The sequence below is a fragment of the Eriocheir sinensis genome, chromosome 11 (assembly GCF_024679095.1).
Source record: "Eriocheir sinensis breed Jianghai 21 chromosome 11, ASM2467909v1, whole genome shotgun sequence".
NCBI classification, from domain to species: Eukaryota; Metazoa; Arthropoda; class Malacostraca; order Decapoda; family Varunidae; genus Eriocheir; species Eriocheir sinensis.
Genome location: NC_066519.1, coordinates 18,569,406 through 18,594,275, shown reverse-complemented (window position 1 = coordinate 18,594,275; position 24,870 = coordinate 18,569,406). Strand labels below are relative to the sequence as shown.

At 41.4% G+C, this 24,870-nt stretch overlaps 2 protein-coding genes and 1 long non-coding RNA gene across 6 annotated transcripts in view; 1 reads left to right on the top strand and 2 right to left on the bottom strand.

Moving 5' to 3' along the window:
* Positions 1-232: 232 nt before the first annotated feature.
* LOC126996991 (solute carrier family 40 member 1-like) lies at positions 233-10,890 on the bottom strand. Of its 3 annotated transcripts, XM_050858011.1 has the most exons (12): positions 10,606-10,715; positions 10,224-10,491; positions 9,321-9,516; positions 8,270-8,445; positions 7,656-7,895; positions 6,955-7,069; positions 5,688-5,890; positions 4,865-5,132; positions 4,076-4,185; positions 3,071-3,479; positions 2,353-2,551; positions 233-1,923 (listed from the first exon to the last, which is right to left on the bottom strand). In XM_050858011.1, exons 3-12 carry the CDS (start codon positions 9,511-9,513, stop codon positions 1,824-1,826), a joined length of 2,013 nt encoding a protein of 670 aa, XP_050713968.1. In that variant the 5' UTR covers positions 9,514-9,516; positions 10,224-10,491; positions 10,606-10,715; the 3' UTR covers positions 233-1,823. The 3 variants fall into 3 exon arrangements, with proteins under 3 accessions (XP_050713968.1, XP_050713966.1, XP_050713967.1); XM_050858009.1 differs by lacking the exons at positions 10,224-10,491; positions 10,606-10,715 and adding an exon at positions 10,727-10,890; XM_050858010.1 differs by having other exon boundaries at positions 10,224-10,611.
* LOC126996992 (uncharacterized) lies at positions 9,413-19,900 on the top strand. 2 transcript variants are annotated; one of them, XR_007751805.1, is made up of 2 exons: positions 9,413-9,543; positions 14,418-19,900. It is a non-coding gene; the product is annotated as an uncharacterized LOC126996992 (long non-coding RNA). The 2 variants fall into 2 exon arrangements; XR_007751804.1 differs by lacking the exon at positions 9,413-9,543 and adding an exon at positions 11,855-13,131.
* The window catches only part of LOC126996987 (serine/threonine-protein phosphatase 4 regulatory subunit 4-like), a 32,850-nt gene continuing 24,668 nt past the window's right edge, over positions 16,689-24,870 (bottom strand). Inside the window, exon 18 of the mRNA XM_050857999.1 lies at positions 16,689-24,422. Within this exon, the coding sequence (XP_050713956.1) occupies positions 23,363-24,422 (1,060 nt within the window). The 3' untranslated portion in view covers positions 16,689-23,362. The remainder of the gene's footprint in view (positions 24,423-24,870) is intronic.

Below are 24,870 nucleotides of genomic sequence, written 5' to 3'. Positions count from 1 at the left end.
CTTCTCCATTAGTAATAATGCAGCAAAAATATTAAAAAAAAAATGTGACTAAGTGAAGTAGGGTATAGAATACAATTCAGGCCCCCTCCCCTAAAAAAGATGCTACTCTTGGTTTCTGACAACTCATACGGTAGAGCTTGAAATGTTACCAGCTGTATTATAATATGAGCAAATGATGGTCCTGAGAACTGAGCTTACGAAACAGGCATAGGAAAACAATAAAATATGTACACAAGTTGATAATGGTCCATATATTAATGTTGAACAACTATAATAGTACACTGGCCAAAAAAAAAAATGATGTACAAAATCAATGACTTACATACTGACCAATTTTAGGAATTATAGGTGGGGTATGGCACTCAGATATCAATGGTAAGTAAGCTATAACCTGAAATATAACATTTTCTAAGACCCAAACATTGATAAAAGTGTTCTTCAGTAGTATAGGAGTGAATATTATTGCACAATGGTATTTTCTGTATCCGTTGTAACACACAGCAATGAATATAAAACTATCAGAAGAAAAAGAAAGTTCACCAATACTAAAAGACTCAACAATGCCAGTCAAGAATAAGTCTTCATTAGTATTTGAGTGAATATTATTACGCACTGGTATTTTTTGTATCAGTTGTAACACACAGCAATGAATATAAAATCATCAGACGAAAAAAGAAAGTTCACCAAAACTAAAAGACTCAACAACGGCAGCCAAGAATAAGTACAATAAGTTACAAAGGCAATCCCACGCCTACTACTGGACTGGACTGGATAGAATAAATACCTGGGTTGCACGAGGACACAAGGTGGCTTCTAACGATTCTCTGGTAAGCACTTCAAGGGTTTGTTATTGCACGTTATTATTCTCTCCCTATAATTGCCTGCATGATTTGCGCTTATAAAAATAGACAGGAAAATATTTTAAAGCATCACTATACACATATTCATTTATGAGTATATATATGAACACAGAAAAAGTTTATATTGTCCTTGCACATATATTTAATTCATGTACTTATGAATCTTTATGATAAAACTGAATATGAATGACAAAAAATAAAAGTTACCACACATGAATACATTCTCATGATATGTATGGATGGCAAAATTCAGTGTAAAATATAAGTATGATGTAAAGAATTATAAAAAACAAGGTTATTGTACACATACTATCCCTGACATCATGTAATCTCACTGCTATGAATAGACCTTGAGCAACCATGATTAGAAATTGCACCAACAGCACATACATACATATATTCATACATACATACATACATACACACACAAATATACTTAGGGTCTACTTGCCAATTTGTGTAGACCATCTCAGCTAAATTTATATTAGTTAAAAAAAAAATGTGATGAAGTATAAAATTAACTATTGTCATAAAAGAGAATCAATCAATCTCCCTTTTAACAGCAATTCATTTTCACGCCTCACCTTTTTTTCCGTAACAATTTTCTGTCTGATGTGAGAGCTAACTTGAAGCCTGCAGACAAACCAGTGAGCCTCCCTACAAACACATTCACACACATTACAAAAGGTATTCAGTTTTCACTTCACACACTCATATCAAACAGTTCTCTTACACTCTATGACTAATGAACAATGGTCACATACACAAACAATGGTCAAACACTCATTATAAACTAAGCACATTATTTACTTGGTCCCTTTAACCCTCATATAAATCAAACTGTTATTCAAGGACTCCACACAATACTGGCACTACTCGAGTCACTTTACCACCTTACTGTGTTTTCTAAGGTACTGGGATGGCTTGGGTGAAGGAGACAAGCTGCCCACACTCTCCAGGTCCTCACACAGTCACAGGCTTCAGTTGCTGGTCTTCAGGACTGGCCAACGGTTTCTCTGTAGATGCCAGGTAACTCCGTGCATAGGTGGCAAACATTGCAAACCTGGGAAACGTGGATATTTATGAGAAACTGAAAGAAAATGATGGAATGTGACAACACCACTGAATGGGGAAGCGCAAATCAACGTGAGAGATTGAGGAAAAGAAGAAATCATGGAAATTTCAAAATACAAAACATGGGATACAGATATAGATGTAAAAGTCAAAGGTGTAGTTAGGGCACTTCCACACCTTACTGTGTTTCCTAAGGTACCGGGATTGCTTGGGTGAAGGAGAGATTGAGGAGAAGAAAACATGGAAATTTCAACATAAAAAACATCGGATACAGAAATATATGTAAAAGTAAAAGGTGCAGTTAGGGACGTACGCTATAGCTGTGCGTGACATTAAAAAAAAAACTACTACGCAAGAAATAGGTAAAGAGAAAAGCCTTACAACCACAACCACAACCACCACCATCACCATCACTTACCCCAAGGAAACAAAGAGGAAGGAGAGGAGGATGAGGAAGCCAAATGTCTCCCTCCGCGGCAGGATGATCAGGAGGATGGAACGGAGGAGGTCGAGGGTCTGGTTGAGCGAGGACTGCACCCCGTTGATGGCCCCCCGCTGTCCCTCCTCCACCCTCTCCTGCAGGATCTGTGTCACCGTCAAGTCTGCCAACCAGAGTCCTGCAAGTTATGGGGTCTTGTTAGATTAGGTTAGGCTATGTTAGATTAGGCTATGTTAAGTTAGGCTATGTTAGGTTAGGTTAGGTTAGGCTATGTTAGATTAGGCTATGTTAGGTTGGGTTAGGTTAGGTTAGGCTATGTTAGATTAGGCAATGTTAAATTAAGCTATGTTAGGTTAGGTTAGGTTAAGTTAGGCTATGATAGGTTAGGTTAGGTTAAGTTAGGCTATGTTAGGTTAGGTTAGGTTAAGCTAGGTTTGGGTTGTTCTATGTGTTATTGTTACAGTTTGCGCTACCACTACTACTACTATTACTACTACTGCTACTACTACTACTACTACCGTTTCTTAATTAATCTTCCATTGCATACTAGCTGCTGTGAAGAGATGTTTTGTCTCTTGAATCTAATCCTCCTGCTCCTCCTCATCCTACTGCTACTACTACTACTCCTACTTCTACTATTATGACTCCTCCTCCTTCTACTACTACTATCGACACTATCAACACAACTTCCACCAACCAAATCTTGAGGTTATGATCCCCGTCAGAAGTAGGATGACAAAAGTGAAGTCCTGCTCCACCTCCTCCTCCACCCCATACTCCAAGGGCAGCTCCTCCACCTCTCCACGCTCCTGTAGGGTCAAGTTGAAGTCCACCACCAAGTTCCGCACATTCCCAGACAACGACGAACCATTACCAATCGCATACTCAGGAGCTGCGGGCGGTACTTGTGGTGCGGGTGTGGTGATGTTGAATGGGATGGTGGTAGTGGTGGTGGGTATAGTTCGTTCCCCCTCTATAGTGTCCCTGCGGCCTAGGAGTGCTGCCGCGTCGAAGGGGCTCCCCGGGGCAAAGACGGAAGCCACACATAGGGTCAGGCACAGAGTCTCGCATGTGAACCCCACCAGGCCTGTTTTCACGACACCAAACTGTGGAACGGCATGGAATTTCACCTTATTAATATTTTTTCTTTATTTTGTTTCTTTATTTGTCTTTTTATATTTGATTATCTCGTTATTTTTTCATTTTATTTTTGTTTGTTTTTGGTTTTAGATAATTGCTTTTGCATTTTTTTACGTGTGGAAAGATAAAACGTGAATTATTGTCTTTTTGTTTTTACTAATTAACAGGTTTTGCATAGACAGTTAGTTATTGCTCTGCTGTCAACTTTCCTTCATTTCTCTCTATTCTCCCTTGAGCTGTTTCTTTAGCTGTAAAAAAAAAAAAAAAATAAAAAAAAAAAAAAATAAAAAAAAATAAAAACACCTCTTATCACTCTACTCATTTTGTCACACTTTCCTATCTTTCTTTTCTGGTCCATCTTTTTTCTAGTTATTTTCTGCTATACACAAACTTCATTATTCTTTCCTATCCTTCTCTTTTTCTTCTGACCCTTCTACTCTACTGTTCTTTTCCAGTCCCTCTTTTCCTAATTACTCTCTTTTATTTCACTATCACAATCTAACCTAACCTCTTTTAGTCATCCATTCTATTTTAGTCCTTTTATCTGGTCACAATCACACACCTTTTTCCTCAGCACCGGGAAGGCAAGTGAACCAAAGATGCCAAACAGCGAAGCCACAGCTGTCAGCAGACCCAGCACCGTCTCCGACACGCCAGAATCATATACGAAGGCTGGAAATGGGGAAAAAAGGAAAATATGATTAGACTGGAAAAAGTATGAATGGAGGACAGCTACTTGACGCAGAATTTTACGTTACTTGTAGAGGGGAAGTGCCTTAATTATTCACTTTTGTTAACCCGGTAGCAGCGATGGGCCAAATTTGTGGCTTTACCGTGTACCAGCGACGGGACAAATTTTTGCCATGATATAAACCCCCCAAAAATAGATGATGCATAAAATGATAAAAAATGCATTCATATACTATATTATGAAACGGTTTGTGTGAGTGACGATTTTTCTCTCATTTTTCTTGCTTAGAGGGAAGGGCCTTTAAGAAACATGATCCCCGCAGCTACCGGGTTAAAAACGACTGTGACAAAAATTAACGGGAGGTCTGAAACAATCTTTGGCAAAATATGAAACTAATCCAACATTTTATTACAGAATCATTCAAGAAAAACAATGGAACACGGCCTCTGAAACCCATGGTAACCTAACCTAACCTACCAAGCCCTGAAACCAACTAACCTCTGGAGTAGTTATCAAAGGTTAAAATGGTTAAGGGCAATGACTCCTAACCTAACCTAACAAGCATTGAACTAAACTAACCTCTGGAGTAGTTATCAAAGGCTAGAATGGTTAAGGGCAATGACTCCTAACCTAACCTAACAAGCATTGAACTAAACTAACCTCGGGAGTAGTTATCGAAAGCCAGAACAGTCATGAAGAGCAGTGCCAGACCCAGGCCGGCATTCCTCACTGGGTGCTGCATGTAGGCCCTCCAGGCACCCCAAGCCACCGTCAGCCGCTCCACCGCCCTGCTCATGCCCTGTCGCTGCCGCCGCTGCTGCCGCTCGGCCTCCACGTCGGGTAGTTCCTCTAGGGTTCCTTGTTCGCTCTCTCCTCTTTCTCCTTTTCTTTTATTTTCTTCTCTATTGTCTTCTGTTTTTTGGCTGTCCTGTTGGATGAAGATGAAGTGTGTGTAAGATTTTTAGTTTCTTGTCTTCTCTCTTTCTCTCTGTTTTAGTTTGGCCACCTAACCGTGTCTCCTTGTCTGTTTGTGTCTATCTCTCTGTCTGTCTGTCTGTGTGTCTGTTTGTTTGTCTATCTGTCTGCCTGCCTCTCTCCTATCTTGTCTGTCTCTCCTTCTATCTGTCTCTGTCTGTATCTATCTATCTTTTCTGTCTGTCTGTCTGTCTGTGTTTCTGTTTGTTTGCCTGTCTGTCTGTCTGCTTGTCTCTTTGTCTCTCCTTCTATCTGTCTATGTCTGTCTGCCTATCTGTCTATCTATCTTTCTCTCTGTCTCTCCTATCTGTCTCTGTCTACCTCTCTGTCAGAATCCATCTATCTCTCTCTGCCTGTCTCCCCTTCTATCTGTCTCTGTCTGTCTGTATCTGTCTATCTTTCTCTATCAGTCTCTCCTTCTAGCTGTCTCTGTATCCCTGTCAATCTGTCTGTATTTATCTGTCTTTGCCTGTCTGTCTCTCTCCACCAAGCACACACACATACCCACCTCTCCCTTGGACTTCCGCAGGTCTGGGTTGGAGTGGAAGAGGTGGTGCAGCAAGCCATACTCCACCACCAGGGACCCGACGTTCCACCCGGCGATGACCAGCCCGCCCACCGCCAGGCCCGCAGAGGTCATCACGGCACCAACGATAACTGGTGCCAAGACTTCCGTGCTGAGGTCAACGGTCCTCAGCACACTGTTCATTTCTGAGGGCAGCAATGTGTTAAGGTGTTAAGTGTTATGAGGAGGTGATTGTGGAGAAGGGAAGGGATAGTGACGGGAGTGGTGGATAAGGGAAGGGATGGTGATGGGACTGGTGAATAGGGGAAGGGTTGGTGATGGAACTGGTGGATTGGGGAAGGGTTGCTGATGGGACTGGGGGATAGGGGAAGGGATGGTGATGGGACTAGTGAATAAGGGAAGGGTTGGTGATGGAACTTGGTGTAAATAGGTTGTACTTGGGTTTTATGATAGAGGCTGACTGATGGATAAACAAGACTCCTATGAATAAATCCCAGGCATATGCTTCTCCTATTATAATAAACAGAGGAAAAGATGTGGAACTAACTCTTCACCTCTTAGTGGGAGGAGGGTAGTAAAAGAGGAAGAAGAGGGAATATCATATGCAGTGTTTAAATTACAATAAGAAGGAAGGGAAAAAAAACAGAACTACTTGAATAAAATATAGTTTGTTAAGAAAGAATATTGCAGGCATGGATGTTGAAGTTACTGTAAGAGGGAACGAGAAAGAAGGACAATAAATTAAGAAGAAATATAAAGAAGAAAGAAAAAGAAAAGAATAGCAGACCAATTTGAATAAGGATCAAAAAGAGATGGAATACACACACACACACACACACACACGAGGAGTTACTACTAAGAGAAGGAAGAAACACCAGGAACACATAAGGACACAGTAAAAAATTGAGAAAAGGAAGATGCTTGAGAGACAAAAAAAACATAGCTTCCTGCAAAAACATAGAGGTTTGGAACAGGCTAAGTGAAGAAGTAGTATCGGCGGAGAGTGTGCACAACTTTAAGGAAAAACTAGACAAGTACAGATACGGAGGCGGGACCACACGAGCGTAAGCCCAGGCCCTGTAAAATTACAACTAGGTAAATACACACACACACACATACACACACAAAAAAAAAATCTAAATAAGGAAGGATATTTTTGGGGAAGAATATTAACCTATGAATATTTGTATGATACTTTACTTCAGCCACAGACTAAGATCAAACAAGCTCCTCTCGGCACATGACTCACTTGCCAGCTGTGTCTTGTCCTGGCCACAGATGACGAGGATCCAGTCTTTCTCAATGGCCAGCTTGGAGCCCAGCGTGCCTATCTGAGCTACAGAGGCTGTTAAAATCACCCCAGCCTGGAATGGTTCATGATATACACACAACACAAAGGGACAGATTAGAAGTATACAAGGGGTTAGGTTATGTGGTACTCCAGTCTGCATTAGCTCATTAATATACAAAAAAGAAGGAAATTAAACATAACACACATTCTTATCTCAGTTTTCATGTAAGTTTGCCCCAATGAAAATCTACCCAAGTCTAACCTCACACCAACTCTCCTCTTGCTAACTCACACCAGTGCAAGCCCTTCATCATAAAAACTAGTTCTCTCTATCTAATGACATTATAGTAGGTTTAGCAGACATTATAGCAGGTACTGGTTTGGCTATGATTCTGCTGGTGTTGGGGTAACCTTTTTCAGTCCACCATAACTCCCTGTACAGCTATTCATGTCCACAAATTATGAATGCATTGTTTAGGCATATTATGGATATTCTGAAAGGTATTTGTCTACTTCTTTTGGCGCTAAATATAATGTTGGAACAATCTATGCCAGTCCACCCCAACACACTCATACACCTACTCATCTCTGGAAACTATGACTTGTAACCTAACTTAAGCTAACCTAACCTGACCCAACACAGTGATATACCCACTCACCTCGGCCAGCACCAAGGCCCACCCGTCCCATGCTGTAAAGTAGTCCGGTCGTGACGTGATGAAGACCAGCAGCGCCGCACACACACACACCATCAGGTTCTGTACACTGAGACTAAGCTGGGCTGCCTTTAACCGAGATGTCCGGTCCACCCAGCGGCCAACGGGGGCACCGAGGATGATGACGGTGAGGGCCAACGCTGCCCCATAAATGGCCGCAAGTCGGAGTGACCCCGGGGTGACCTGAGGAGATGTGCTGTATTATGTATGTTATATTATGTATATAATCAGATATATATATTAAGATATTATCAGGTTGTAGTATTTGGAATTATAATATCATTGGTCACATGTTGTCCTGTCTCCATATTTACTTTCATTCCACTCAAATCTAGTCTTTTCTTTTTTACAGTAAAGGAGGCAGCTCAAGGAAAATGGAAGAAATCATGAAGCTACTGAAGCTGAAATCATGAAATGTGAAAAAAAAGACAAAGGACAAATATTAGAGTGAGGTAAAAGAGGAGAAAAAAAAAACAAGGGTAAATGTAGCATATATGGGTAAAAAGCAATAGTAAATTTAATATACATGTGCAAACTATCAGGGTAAGAAAACACACCTCCAAAAGGAAGATTCCACCGGCGAACATCCACATGCGGTCTCCCCAGGAGGAGAGGAAGTGCGAGGCGTAGACCTGCAGCCTCTCATTGCAGCAACGGCAGCACCACCACCGCTCCTCCTCCTCCTCCTCTGCCTCCTTCACCTCCACCCCTGCCACTGTCACCACCTCCACACCTGCATCACAAATCCACCTTAACCAAACCAGTAACTTCTGAAGGCATTATTTGGATCTATTAAGGTTGTAAATTTATTTTTTGTAACCTAAATTCTGAAGTGTCACCTCCACCATTTCTATTTTTTTTTCAAGTGATGCTTAAAAAAAAAAAAAATCATAAAAGTATAATCATAGCTTCAAAGAGAGTTGAAAAAAAATTGTAACCAGATTAATGTGTTCATGAGTCAAATTTTACTACCAAATCCTTAAGGACTTCATTCCTAACTTGTAATTTTATTCTTTTATTGTCACAGAATCAAGTTCTATTCAACAATCTCCATTCACAATTTCTCAAGAGTTTACTGTACCATTGATCACAAAAAGAGCTTATCTGAATGATCATATGCACTCATGTAAAGGTCAATTACATGCAAGAGGAAGAAAGAAGGAGTAAAATAAATGACAAATGAAGGAAACGAAAATGAATAAAAAGGAATAAAATAAATGACAAATGAAAGAAATTAAAATACGTAAATAAAAAGGAATAAAATAAATAACAAATGAAGGAAATGAAAATATATAGAAATAAATAAAATAAATAACAAATGAAAGAAATGAAAATAAATAAGAAGGAATAAAATAAATGACAAATGAAGGAAATGGAAATAAAAAAATAAATAAAATAAATCACAAATGAAAGAAATTAAAATACGTAAATAAAAAGGAATAAAATAAATGACAAATGAAGGAAATGAAAAAAAATAAAAACTGTATGATGTAAAAGGAATGATCTAAGGAAAGAAATGAAGGAAATAAAAGTTAATATAAATAATGGATATACAAAAATCATTACAAATATGTCTTTTAAGTAAATACAATACCACATACAACTTACTCTTCTCTGTTTCCTCATCATCCCCTGCCTTCTTCTCCTTCACCTCTCCATCACTGTTCCTGCCAGCCTCTCCCTCCTCTGGTGTGCTGTCAGGGGAGGGTGCAGCCACGACCCCCTCTGCCTCCTCCTTAGCATCCCCTGGAAAGGCATTGAGGGGACTGTCCACCTCTTCAGGACCTCCTGTGGCTGTCATCCTCTGTTTGCAGGGTCAAGATGTGGTGAGGTGAATAGTATTAATATCACAGCTAATTGCTCTGTGATTATTTCCTTTATATCGTACTCAACTTAATAAAGCTTTGATCTACGTTCTCTCTTATAGTTTTCAAGATGTTTTAAGGTTAGTCGGAGACATATATGAAAACAAGAGTACTTTGTTATGTATATAGGCAATGTGGTAAAATGCAAGAATCACAGCAAGGTCGTTTCAATATGATGGAGGTCACCATTGAACATGTCCTCTGCTACACTATGTTCTATTGAACTAAGAGAACACCACCTAAATCTGATGCATAGTAATCTGTTGCTGCTGGAATTGTGCTGCTATATTAACATCCTACTTCTGCTAATATTGAAACCAGTCATTTTTTACTTGAAGACAAACCACACTTTCATGTCCTAGCTGGTTATGTAAGGCTTCTATATCAGGAAAATGAATAGTCTGTTTAGAAATAATCACACATTCAGTAAGTACAATCAGCAAGTGACAATCAGTAAGTGGTAACAATTGAAGATAGTTATAAAATCATCAGAAAAAACTGTCAACCTCCTCAGTGAATTTGGCGCCCTTCCTTCATAGCACCTGACGCGAACAATAATCACACAATCAGTAAGTACAATCAGCAAGTGACAATTAGTAAGCGGCAACAATTATGTTATATAATCATCAGAAAACAAACTGTCAACCTCCTAAGTGAGTTTGGTGCCCTTCCTTAGTAGCACCTGATGCGAACAACAATCACACAATCAGTAAGTGGTAACAATTTAAGATAGTTATATAATCATCAGAAAAAAAACTGTCAACCTCCTCAATGAATTTGGTGCCCTTCCTTAGTAGCACGTGACACGAACAATAATCACACAATCAGTAAGTGGTAACAATTGAAGATAGTTATATAATTATCAGAAAACAGTCAGCCTCGTAAGTAAGTTTGGCGCCCTTCCTTAGTAGCACCTGACGCAAACAATAATCACACAATCAGTAAGTGGTAACAATTGAAGATAGTTATATAATTATCAGAAAACAGTCAGCCTCGTAAGTAAGTTTGGCGCCCTTCCTTAGAAACACATGACGCGAGATATGGAAACATTAACACAGTTTTTATCATCTTATCTTCAAAGGGATTTATCTGTCAAGAATACTACCGGTCCTTTAGAAAGCCTGAATACCCCAACACCCCGTCACTTACGCCGTGTGCCGAGCCGCCTACAGCACCACCACACTATCCCTGCCCTGCGCGTGTCTCCCCGGCGGCTGGCACTCATCAGGAACATAATTAAGGCGCAGTGAAGGTCATTATGAGGCGTCACGCGCACCCGGCATGACACTGGCTTGTTTACATCAGACTGCCAGATGCGCGATTGTCGTACTCAGCCGCTTATATTTCCCGACTTCCTGCCCCCAAACTGTCTTCTGGGCTCCAATAACGAAACTTGTTTATAGTTATCGTTAATATAGTTAGATCCTGATGTTTCTTGGCAATAGTTAGGCGTCAGAAACCGGTAAATACTACGCTTCTGAGTACGACAATCTGGCAACGGTAATTAGACTGTCAAATGCGCGATGCTGTTCTCAGAGTACGACTTCAGTAACGTTGATGTGGCCTCTTTACACGTACTAGATAAATAAATGAATAAGCTACTAATGATAAACTAGATTAGTTACTGCTGGTTATATGGATGCAACGATTTTTATGCAAGACACCAAGCTTTTGATAAATGATAAGTACGACAATTTCAAGGAGTCTAGGCTATGGTTGCCAGATTGTCGTACTCAGAGCCACGCATTTACCGGTTTCTGGTCCATAAGTGTTGCCAAGAAACACCAATAATTAACCATTTAAACGATAGCCATATATGAAGGCAGTTATTTGGGTGATGAAAGCAGCTTTGGGGTCGGAAATCGGCAAACATGAGGCAGAGTACGACAATCTGGCAACGTTGGAGACTCTAGGCGAGTTCACGGAGTAGGACACTGTTGCGTCATATCAGCGACTCATACGATACTCCTTTATTATCTTGGTCCAATCTGGCCTTGACTTATAGCTATGATTAGTTTTCTTCTCCCGAGAACATGTTTGGTAGTTGAATGCACCCCAACCCTTCTATCCCTTAATGACATCCTTTAACAAGGCAGTTAACAGAAGTATTTAGGAAGTCACAAGACACTAGGGGTGGTGCCTGCTGGAGAACTATAGGCCGATTAGTTTGACGTCAGTTATAGGTAAAATGATTGAGTCAATAATAGCTGATATAGTATTAGGGACCATATAGACAGACATAATTTAATTCACGACTCGCAGCATGGCCGGGTTTACTAAAGGAAAGTCGTGCCTCACTAATCTTACATCCTTTTACAATAGAGTATATGAGGCAGCTGACAATGATGAGAGCTATGATGTGGTTTATCTTGATTTTAGTAAGGCCTTCGATAAGGTACCTCACCAGAGACTGTTAAATAAAGTCAGGGCTCATGGGATAAGAGGGAAGGTATTTGATTGGATTAAGGCGTGGATTAGCGACAGGAAACAGAGGGTTACCATTAACGGTAAAAAATCCGAATGGGGTAATGTTACCAGTGGGGTTCCTCAAGGTTCAGTTTTTGGCCCGCTTTTATTCATTATCTACATCAATGACATAAACAATGGGATAACTATAGTGATATAGGTAAATTTGCAGATGACACCAAAATAGGACGCACTATTAGGACAGGCCGGGGAGGATGCTAGAGCACTGCAGGAGGATCTCAACAAACTGTCAGCTTGGTCAGAGAAATGGCATTTGAATTTTAACATCACCAAGTGTAGCGTACTTAGGGTAGGAACACGCAACCCATTACACGGGTATAGTTTAGGCTCCACAGCGATAGGCAGGTCTGAGTGTGAAAGGGATTTGGGAGTGTTAGTGAACTCTGACCTAAAACTAAGGAAGCAATGTATTAGTGCGAGGAATAGGGCTAACAGGGTATTAGGCTTTATTAACAGGACGGTAACCAATAGGAGTGCAGAGGTCATCCTCAGACTCTATTTAGCGTTAGTTAGGCCACACTTAGATTATGCTGTCCAGTTTTGGTGCCCACACTACAGAATGGACATCAACTTGCTAGAATCAGTTCAGAGGAGGATGACCAAGATGATTCAGGGGCTGAGGAACCTCCCATATCAAAATAGGCTGAAACATCTAAACTTATACATTCATTAGAGAGACGAAGAGTGCGGGGAGATCTGATAGAAATATTCCAAATGGGTCAAGGGTTACTACAAAGGCGATATAAGTAAACTACTGAGAATTAGCCAGCAGGATAGAACTCGCAGTAATGGATTTAAATTAGAAAAGTATAGATTTAGGAGAGATATAGGCAAGCATTGGTTTAGTAATAGGGTGGTGGGGGAATGGAATAGACTCAGCAATCACATAGTTAGTGCAGGGACGATAGCTTGTTTTAAGAGTAGACTGGATAGCTACATGGACGAGGACGACAGGTGGCAATGAGGTGTGGGTGCAGTAAGGTGACGGGGTACTGGATGCGTGCCTAGTACCGCCGGTATAACGAGGATCAAGACCTGGTAACCCCTGTTACTACACCTCACCCATCGTGAGTAGTGGGGGGGATTCTGGAGCTGCCCTGTGTAGGCCACCCGGCCTCTTGCAGTTTCCCTATATTCTTATGTTCTTATGTCATTTTATATATACACACACACACACACACACACATCTATATTTATCTATCTGTCTATCTATCTATCTATCTATCTATCGAGAGAGAGAGAGGCTTAGCAATTTTTTTTACAAAAAAAAAAAAAAAAAAAAAAAACAAACAGCCCGTTAATCACTGCTTCTATAAAAAGAGTTCAGCTTATAATACACAGAGGAGTGGCCAAAAGAGAGGTCAATTTCGGGAGGTGTCCTGATACTCTCCACTTGAAAGAGTTCAAGTCGTAGGCAGGAAGAAATAAATACTTTCCTCAAGAAGATAGATATATAGACCTTGTCACCTTTCTGCAGGAATAAGCTTGCATCCACATATGTAGCTCCTTTACTTTAGCTTGGCAGAGTGAAGAGGGGGGCATGAACTTTATAAAAACTTTCCTCTATCCTCTCTCCAGTAAACAGGCTTCTTTGAGAGGAGAAAAAAATAACAAACCTTTACACAGGAATAAACTTATGTACTTATATAGTCCCTTTAATTTAGCTTAATAGAAAAGAGGGACACATATTGAAAGATTTAAGGGTCACTTCTGTTCTTCCATGAGGATAAAAAAAAATAATAATAACACACCTTGAATGCAGGAATAAACTTCTGTACTTGTATAGACCCTTTAATTTAGCTGAACACAATAGAGGGACACATAGATATTGACAGTTTTATAAAGGGTCTCTTCTATCCTTCCATTAGAGATATAAATAAATAAATAAGCCTCTATGCAGAAATAAACTTATGTACCCATATAGTTCCTTTAATTTACCTCAACAGAATAGAGGGACACATACATATTGAAAGATTTATAAAGGGTCTCATCTATCCTTCCTTGAGAAACAACAAAAAATAATAACAAACCTCTACACAGAAATAAACTTATGTACTTACAGTCCCTTTATTTTTAGCTCAAAAGAATAGAGGGACACATTCATATTGAAAGTTTTATAAAGGGTGTCCTCTATCCTTCCTTGAGAGGAGATAAAAAATAAAATACATAAACCTTGAATGCAGGAGTAAACTTATATACTTATATAGTCCCTTTAATATAGCTCGACAAAATAGAGGAACACATAAATATTGACAGTTATATAATGAGTCTTCTATCCTTTCCAGCCATTGCATTTCTTGAGGGTAGAGAAATACACTTTTTTATGCAGGAATAAACTGTAATATCATTTCAGCAGGAATACAGAACATGGAAGAGCCGGGCAGAGTAACACGTGACACAGCGGAGATATACCACACCTTGGAAGAGCCTTGACTAACTAACCAACCAACTGACTGACTGACTGACTGGTGGAGCGCCTCTCTTCCGCTCACCCATCTACGAGAGGTCGAGATATAGGTTTAAAGAGACGCTACCCCAAGGTCAAGTATACAAAATTTCTAGCTGAGGTCATGACAAGATTTACCATAAAAACTTTTGTGTTATGATGTTATTTGAACCTCCACTACATATGACAAATTTACAGAGAGAAATAGATATAATGAATGATTAGAGATTATTATGATGTATTGAAATAGGTACAATAATTAGTCTGAAAGAAAGAGATACAATAAATGATTAGAAAAATTATTATGATTTATTGAAATTAGTAACTGAGTGCAATGATGAGTCTGAAAGAGATATTTACTTGGAGTGAGGTGTGTGTGTGTGTTAGTGTGTTAAGATTTTATGTCCCAAGAAGTGCATTACGACACCAACCACCACATACAACCAATACATAATACAGCAAAGTGGAGGCCTGCATACTAGGACCTTGGGATATCCTGTTCCCTCTTAACCTACATCTCATCACGCACCGCAGAGCTGACACACGCGCAGCCATTCTCATGAGATCTAGCATTGCGCATTGTTTTCCAGTATGATAATTATTAAAATCTTACATGACGGCAGCGAGACCATTCATCTGCTATGTTGGTTCAGCAGGTTTGTTACTGGTATATTTTGATTAGCATTTTTATACACACATTAAGAAATAGCAAGCAGGTCATGTCTTGTATATATGTACACGTATGCATCACTCTGATTAGAACTCGTATCATGATAAAATTGATCGACTGAGGTATATGATCATGGTGGTAAATCTACAATGGTCATAAGACACCAGATATTTAGGTAAGGGAAGGGAAGGGAAGGTAGTACTAGGTTAGGTAAGGGAAAGGAAAGGAGGGGGAGGGAAGGGAATGGAAGGAAAGGGAAGGGATGGGATTGGATGGGATGGGATGGGAAGGGAAGATAAGGTCAAGTAAGGTAAGGTAAAGGAAGCAGCTCAAGGGCAAAAAACAAAGAATAAAACAAAAATTCTCACTAAGCACTGCTCCTATAAGAGCCAACAATGTGTGACCAGAAGAGAAAACTGGGAAACTTGGGAAAACTGAGCAAAGGTACAAAACTGAAGAGAATATATATCAGTCAGTCCTAACTTTGGTGATACAACTCAAATATACACGTCAATTAAATTTTCAGAGTACATAGCTATTCTTGACATGAGTATTAATTAGAGGAACACATACGTACTGGCAAACATGACCTAACCAATTCTGTATATTCCAGGGTTGTGTCGGTAGTTTTGGGGGATAGACAACCACGTAACAGATGACTGGCCCAGCGTCTAGTGGTGAAGCAACGGTGTGATAACGGTGAACAGAATCAAGGGTCATAATGAGGATAGAAAGCTCATTATAACACCGCTTGATAATCCACATAGTCTTGTATACAGCTTAATGATATAATGTAGTGTGTGTGTGGGTCCCATCAACACACGAACACACACAAACACACACACACAATCACATATAGCTTTACCCATTTCTCTCATGCTTTAGACAGAAATCTTTACAAAGCTCACACACACACACACATACACACACACACAAAAGCTGTATTTAGTCCTATCCATTTCCTCTGAACTGTAGACACAAATCTATACAAAATACAAAGTAATGCACAAACAGGTAACAATGAACTAATACCTGTCCTGCCTTTGTATATTAGCTTTTAGGGTGGACACAGGTAAAATAATCAAGGTGTATACAGGTGGACATTTATGTACGGTGAGCCTTTACTGGTTTTAAATGACGGGCTGGAAATGAGACTGGAAAATATACTGCTAAAAAGTCTTATACTATGGTTAAAATTTGTATACTTTGTCGTCTTCCTGTTAATCTCTGTGTGGTATTATCATACATACTCATTTAAAAGCCAAGTATTTTCCGTGAGTTATGATTTTACGGGTTCAATTTTTGCATGACTATTACGTACTCAGCTTGTCTGTGGCTTACTTTGTCATCTACATGTTAATCATACATACTCATTTGAAAGCCGAGTGTGTTTTGTGAGTTGTGATTTCAGGGGTTCAAATTTTGCCTGAATAGTACTGAACTTTTCCAGGGCTTGAATTCATCCCTCAATTAAATATAAACGTATCCTTGGGGGGTGAACTTTGGCATGGATATTACTTTTCAGAGGCATAAGTTATCCCTCAATCTAACATAATCGTATCCTTGTGGGGGGTGAATTTTGGCATGGATATTACTTTTCAGAGGCATAAGTTATCCCTCAATCTAACATAATCGTATCCTTGTGGGGGGTGAATTTTGGCATGGATATTACTTTTCAGAGGCATAAGTTATCCCTCAATCATAACTATATTCCTCGGAGTCGACTGTACAACCAATTCTGTATATCCCAGGGTTGTGTTGGTAGTCTTGGGGGATAGACAACCACGTAACAGATGACTGGCCCGGCGTCTGGTGGTGAAGCAACAGTGTGATAACGGTGAACATAATCAAGGGTCGTGATGAGAGGATAGAAAGCTCCTCATAACACTACTTGATAATTCACATAGTAATACACAGGTTGTTCTCATTTGTCATTATTTCTCCCATGTACGTACGTGTTTCTTTAGCTACTCAGTCACAGTCAAGATGGTTGGTTCTTCCTTAAATGATTAAACACCAGAATATTGATAGAAAGCTCATCATAACACCGCTTGATAATTCACATAGTAATACACAGGTTGTTCTCATTTGTCATTATTTCTCCCATGTACGTACAATAGTTTCTTTAGCTACTCAGTCACAGTCAAGATGGTTGGTTCTTCCTTACTGATTAAACACCATTGACACTAATACACTTCCTGCCTGGTAAATAATACATACATCCCCGTTTTGTGTGTGGGGCCTCGACTCTTACCCGAAATCAACTTTTACATGAATAATGAATGTAAATATATATGAACCCTTAGACGGCAGCTGTATTTGAAGAGTAGCTCCGCAAAATTGAATGGTCTATATATAGTCACTGCCGACCTTAGACCGTAGCATAAATAGTTACGCTGCATAATAGATGTTTTAACTATTGTCTATGTATAGATTCTACCGCAATCTGGAAGTGTTGTTATATTTCTGGCATACAAAACTGACTGACTGAATTTTGGATCGTCTGTACATAGTTCCACCGCCGTCTAAGGATTAAACTATTCTTTAGATATAATTTAGTCTGTTGAGCCATGTTAGCACACTCCTGATATATGGATTGTTGATTTATTTGCTTTATTACCTTATTTTGAGCTGCTTCTACCTGCACACACACACACTCATGGTGCAAGCTTATTTATGAAACTAAAACCACAGGTGTAACTTTGCTTCCTGAACCTTCCTACCAAATAAACAACAACTGCATATCCAGCTCTGTAATCCTTATGAGAAAACAATAACTCCAAAACAGCTTCTATAACTGTGCATGTAACTAATAAATAATAATAATAGAAAAACAAAACAATCTTACTAACATCTCGACTAATCTTACATCCATACAGGTATAGATAATCACTTACGTATAATTATATACTGTTATAAATAGTTAAAATAGATATGTATAAACTTGCAAATACCACCATCAGTCTTGCTTACACTGCATACTAGCACCCAGATGAGAGAAAAAGAGATAAATAGACAGAGAAAAAAAAAGGGAGAATGCCTCTACTCCTAAAGACAGACTCTAGCATGAAAGTCACAACCTACACCAGCCAAGCCAGAAACACAAACTCCTCACCTCAGAATTACAAGAAACCTACAAATCTCGCTTCTTTCTATATACTAGTGAGCCACAGACCTCCCTCTTTACGACAACAGCCTCAAGTCGAAAGATAGTTAAGCTACGACCCCTACGATGTGCCCTAACCCACTCATAGTCATTGATGCATGTATAGGTTACGTGCAAAAATATGTAGAGTATCAGGGTTTGGCTGTGAGAATGAGTGCTGTTTGTCATGAGCCTCTCTATGCTTATGTGGTGTCTGATGCGCTGATAGGCAAAGAGATAATATGAAAGCAATACTAAAGGGGAAATTTTGTTAAGTGTATGTATAGGGTTTGTGTGAGTGAAGAGCTGTTTGTTATGAGCTTGTCTGTACATATGTGTTGTCTGATACGCTGAATAGGCAGATATAATGTGAAAGCAATGCAAAAAGAGTGCAGTTTTGTCAAGTGAAGGAAAAAAGTGAATATTGTGAAAAAGATTTGTTTGTGGATTGACTTTGGGGAAATGTAATGAATGCAGTATGAGAGGGATGTTTGATGTATTGAATGAGCAATGCGGTATTAATGAATTTGAGAATGAGAAGGAAAGGAAGTGAAAACTGTGAAAGAGATATGTTTGTGGATTTGAGAACGAGGAAGAGGAGTGAGGAACAGCATGTAAAAAAGAAGTTATAGGGTTTGTGTCGATAGGAAAGCAAAGCAAAAGTAGCTGTTCAATTTGGTGACCTAGTTGAATTTACGGTTATCCAGTGAATGCAAAATGAGAGATTACAGCCGTGACTACCGAGTGCGATCTTTGAGTGTAAGTGATGTGATGGGAAAGAGTGAAACAGCCACAAAGCAAAGGAATAATAACAGAATGATCTAATTTTTGTAAGTGATATGAATGACGAAAAAAGCAAATCGCCATTGAAATAAAGGAGTGAGTGATATGAATGCCGTAAAAAAAAGTCAATCGTCAATAAAGTGAAAAAAAAAAAAGTATAAATATCTTCTTAGGGAGGTGTGAAGATATATTAAATTTGAGGTTCTTAAAAAAATATGGCAATAGCTGCTGTGATTTTCCTATAACGTAAAATAAATAATGACCTGGAGATAGATACATAAATAGATAGATAGATAGGAAGATAGATAGATATAGAGACAGAACAGAAAGAGAAAAGACAGAACAGAGAGAGTTAGACAGAACAGAGAGAGTAAGGCAGAACAGAGAGAGTAAGGCAGAACAGAGAGATAACAAATACAAAAAACTTATGATAAATGTAATACTCTTATGATTCAAACACTCTCGCCTAAAGAAAACGTCCCAATAACTTGGTCTGGGAGGAGCTGGGAGCGACGCGTACTGGAAACAAGAGACCCTCAACATAAATATTTGTACTGGCGGGGAGTAAGAAAATATATAGAGATTCCTTTGAGGTAAATTGCACAAATAAATAACCCCCTTTGTAAACGCACGGAGCACAAGATAAAACGATAAATACTGCACGTTCGGACTCGCATTTCTCGGTCCCTTCTCGAACCTGAGGAAGTGAACACAACAAATGAGATTAAGTATAAATAATCAACCTATAATTTACTTTTCAAAACGGCACACTTGAAAAAAAAAAAAGGAAAACTGACTGACGCGCACATAATCCTCCGTCTTACACACACACATGATAAAAAGAAGAATAAATGAATTAATACTGTTGTGTACACTTGCCTTCTATCCACAGTGAGAATCTTCAGTATAGCCTCGGAGGGAAAACACTTTACCTCGAGAGAAAAAAATATCATGTGTTGTAGCTGATGCACTGAGTCGGCACAAGGAACAATGTCATGAAGTGTATGCTATGTAAACTTGAGAGCCGAGGGAAGAATATAACTGCCCAAAAAAGAAAAATATAATAAATAAAAAAAATAAATAATGATAAATAAAGACATAAATAGACCATAAAAACAGCATTTTGACCATAGCTCCTTTTTACACAGTTCTATTTTTCTCTGCTATTTCTTTTCTTGATAAATGTATAAGTGTTATTAATTACAATGGCATCTACAATCTTCTTTTTACAGAGTTCTTTTTCCAGATAAACCCCACTGATCAAAATGCCACAATACAATTCAGAATCATACCCTATACATTCCATTCTCTTCCTTATAAATGAAGAGCGAGGTACGAAGCACTTTTTCCTAATATGCTGATCCTAATGAAACTATACAAATTCAGAATCGCACCTTACACATTCCACTCTTCCTTATAAACGCAGAGAGAGGTACGAAGCACTTTTCCTAATAAATGATGCTGATCCTAATGCCGTTATACAAATTCAGAATCACACCCTATACATTCCACTCTCTTCCTAACATGTGGAGTGAGTTGCAGAGCTCTTTTTCCTGATATATGCCCCTAACCACAATGCCGTTATACAAATTCAGAATCACACCCTATACATTCCACTCTCTTCCTAACACGTGGAGTGCGGTACAGATGCTTCCCTCCGAGGACTGACTTGTACAACCTAGTAATGACTGTGAGTATGCCGGGGTTCCTCGACCACTGCATAACAATAAATAAACACCAACCTTTGTCTCTTCCATAAGCCCGTACCTTTAAACATATCAGCGCTTCAGTTCCCTTGTCTGAAAAGCCTCTCGTGAAAGTTGCTGGGATTTCCAAGGACTGTCTTGTGATGCTAGGGATAATTTTACATGGTTTCTGCATCATGAGCGGAAAAAACACCCTATTAATCTTCTCTGCGGCCTTGGGAAATAGTCGTAATAGGACACTGATATGTTTAAAAATACGCACCACAGTTTTCGAGGCAAGATTCACACATGACCCACTAAAAATATAAAGTACGTAACACCATTTCTTTGTTGCACCGAGTAGAGATAAAGTAACAGTAATTGTCTCATGTATATATAGATTACTCAGCATGGTTCTTAGACGTTACTTATTTACTATGATATTTTTTAGAGTTAACGAGACCAGCACACCTTTATTTGACACCTGCACAAAGGGAGATGGGGTGTGTTTGGCTAATCCATATTCGCCATTCTAATTAACACATTCCACTCCAATCTGCATGTAAAGCCACTTCAGTTAATATAGCTTCCTCATAAGTGTTCCATCAGGTCATGTTTTTTATTTTCTCTCTCTCTGTAACATATTTTTGTCCGCTGGGGAAAATATATTGCAATCAGATACCGGTGTACGATCTGGCGCTGTTTATAGTGGGAATTATTAAGGGCAGCTGCTTCATTAATTTTTTCTCTCTCTTTCTCTTTTTCTTTCCTTCATTTGCTCTTTCTTTCTCTTGTTTTCTTACTTTACTTTCTTTCTCAATATGGACTTTTCTTTCCATCCCTCTCTTCAATTTTGTTTTTCTTTTCTCTTCCTCTCTCCTCACATTCTTTTTTGTCTCTGTGTTAGTTAATCTATTTCATTATTCGTCACTATCAATAATTCATAACATATTGAAGAAACGTATTTTTGATTGCAGTCTCGATTTACCCTGCAGATGAAAATAAGCCGAGTATATCAAAACAGCCAAGTGGAACAGAATGAAGAAGCTGTTATATTAGTGTGAACATTTTTGGGGGTCAGTAGCCAGAACAGGTAATAATTGAAATGGTGCGTATGAATTAACCAACAAACCCCTGACCCTGCAACACCATATTTCCTTCACTTTCCTTCTCGTCTCCCTCATTCAGGTCTGCTGGAAATAATACTGCAATAAGCACTTAAATACTTTAGGAATATATGCACATTTTGATCAGTTTTTGTTTGCTGTTCAGTGTTGACATTGTGGTATCTTTCACTATCTTGCTGGGGTTGAGGATATGGTACAGCTAAAAACTTGTTTGTTCATTTACGTAGGTATGAAGCAGTAAAGATGATGGAGCTATTCTTTTGTTTTGGTATTCAATAACTGCTATACTTTTAAGAAATGGCAAAAATTAAGCTGTTTTTGTCTTTGTTCACCTCCCACAAATCCTACCCCTCTCATTCTTTGTAAATAAAAAAAAATATATTACACTTCTCTCTCTCTCTCTCTCTTTCACACGCACACACACACACACACTGCAGTTCACTCTCATTCAAACACAAACTGAAAACAACTTGGTCAAACAATCCTTTCATCTAAACTTCAAGTGGCATGGGTGGAGAAGGAGGAGGAGGAGGAGAATGCATAACTAACCTTGCAACATGAACACTGAACAGCAATTACCAACCCAATAATGTGCAATTTGTCGTACTGATTAGAGGAGGAAGAATACTCTGAGGCCACGCCCTTGCCTTAGAACATTATTAATTCCTTCGGGCCAGACAGAAACCATTGGCACATATGATAACTTTTCCTTTAGCACATACAAGTTTATTCTGTTACCCTTCCCTTAATTAATCCTCTCTGATGCATTAAATAACAGTGCTTTATATGTTAGACTATAAAGTATACATCACTGAGCATACTGCAGCCATTTATTATTATGTACTACTTTGTTTGTTTGTCTAGTTCAGCTTCAGTAATTAATCTTCCTGTAATGCCTACCTTAAATTATGTCTTGTGGTGGGAGAGCTACTGGCAAGCAGGAGGGTGTGTGTGTGTGTGTGTGTGTGTGTGTGTGTGTGTGTGTGTGTGTGTGTGTGATAAGCAACACTAGCAGAGACTTGTTTTCCATGCACCACTCCTGCCTGCAGCCTCCTCAGGGACCAGCTATCCACCCCACACCTGGAGGAGGTCTTGCATCACCAGGTCCTCCACCTGCCGTGCCAGCGCCCATAAGAACTGAAACAACAGACAAACACCTACATTGTGCCGTGGAGCCTGGCGGGGACAAGGAGGCAGGGATATACACAGGTCGCCACCCAACACACTACACTGACGGTCTCACTGGGCCGGATGGGGTGTAGGTGCCTCTTCCTGCATCACTGCCCTCAGTAATGCTGGTTAGGGTGAGTGACCCACCATCTTGCTGACTAGAGGGACTAGGGGCATGGTGTGCAGGGCCATGCATTAAATAGGGCATCTGTGGCCCTGCCTGAGCCTCCCTGCGGTGGTGAGGGGCCCTGCGCACCATGCTGAGGGCTGCCTTAACTCTTGGTGGTCATGGGCAGCGGCAGCTTGCTGGTGCCGGGCTTGGTCCTGGAGGCGGACGACGGCTTGGGGATGGCTGAGCCCTGGAGGTGTGGCTGGCGGGGGGGTGGCCCAGGGGAAGGAGGGGTGGTTACTTGCTCCTGTAGAGAGGTGCTGGAGGTGCGTCGAACAGGCCGGGAGGAAGAGCCGTTCCTGGGGGTGGAGGAGTTGCCCCGGTGCTGGGGTGCCCGGCCCAAGGGCCGGAGCTCCTCCCCAGCAGGTGAGGAGCAGCGGGAGGTGGCCGGGGATGAGCTGGTGCTGCTGGCACGGCTGCCGCTACGGCTGCCACGGCCAAACCCCCCCACGGGGCCATCCAGCCCTGGGGAGGAGCAGCGTGACCCTCCAGGGGAAGAGCTGCAGCTGGTGGGGCGTGAGCCGCGGCCACGCGACGTTCTTACCTGTGGCTGCCGCAGACGTGACCCGGCCACGTTGAGGGTGCGAGGGCGGCCCTCCTCCTGTGGGGAGGTGTGCGGGGAGGCGGCGCGGGAAGAGTTAGGGGACAGGGTGGGGGAGGAGGGCAGGGCCAGGCGGGAGGGGGAGGTACGCAGGTTTTCGTGGCTAAGGGACTTGGTGCGGGAGGTGAGGGGGCCATGGGAGGGCGAGGGGGCCACCGTGGAGGCAGGGCGGCCGGGGCGCTGGGGTGGCCTGAGTCGTGTCACCACAGTGTTGGGGCCGCCTGAGCTGGTGGGGCCCTGGTTGCGGCGGCGCTGGTCCAGGGCCCCTTCACTCTTGCGCAGGGTGGTCTCATGGCTCTCGGACAGGTGACCGAGGGCCCCGGGTGGGGCGGGGATGCGGCTGGCAGCCACTACAGTAGGCTGGCGTAATCGTGAGCCGGGGCGGGCCTTGGGGTCGAGGGTGTCCTGGGCAGGGCCCGGGTATGGCCGCTCGTTGGGGCGCCAGCGGGCAAGGCGGGGTGAGGTCTGGGGCCCCGGTAAGCGGCTGCGGATTACAGACTCGTCGATCCTGATGCCGGCGTCCACCAGGAACTCATCAGTGGAGGGGTCGAGGGCCGTCAGGCTGGGGAAGGAGGCAGGGTGAGACAGGCGCCAGGGGGGTGAGGCCAGAGGGGCAGGGGGGCGGGGGCGGGAATATGAGGCGGTAATGAGGCAGGGGGGTAGGCGGGCAAGGGGGTGGAAGCCGTGCTGCAGCCAGGATGCCCCGAGGGGCCCGATGGGGTAGGCCGGGGGCGAGGACCACGGGGCCAGCTCTGCCGTGTCCAGCAGGAAGAAGGAGTGCGGCAGGTGGTCCAGCGGCCGCACCTCTGGCCGCTCCTCAAACAGGTAGTGGCTGTAGGGGTCTCGTAGGTGGCCGTCACTGCCCCGGTACGGGTCTGGGCTGTAGGGCTCGGGGAAGGCCATGGGGAGGTAGTCCTCGGGGGTGTCATAGGTGAAGTGGGTGGCCATGGTGGGGGGGGCATACAGATGGGGGGGCAGGGTGGGGGGCAGGGAGTGGTACAGGTAGGGGT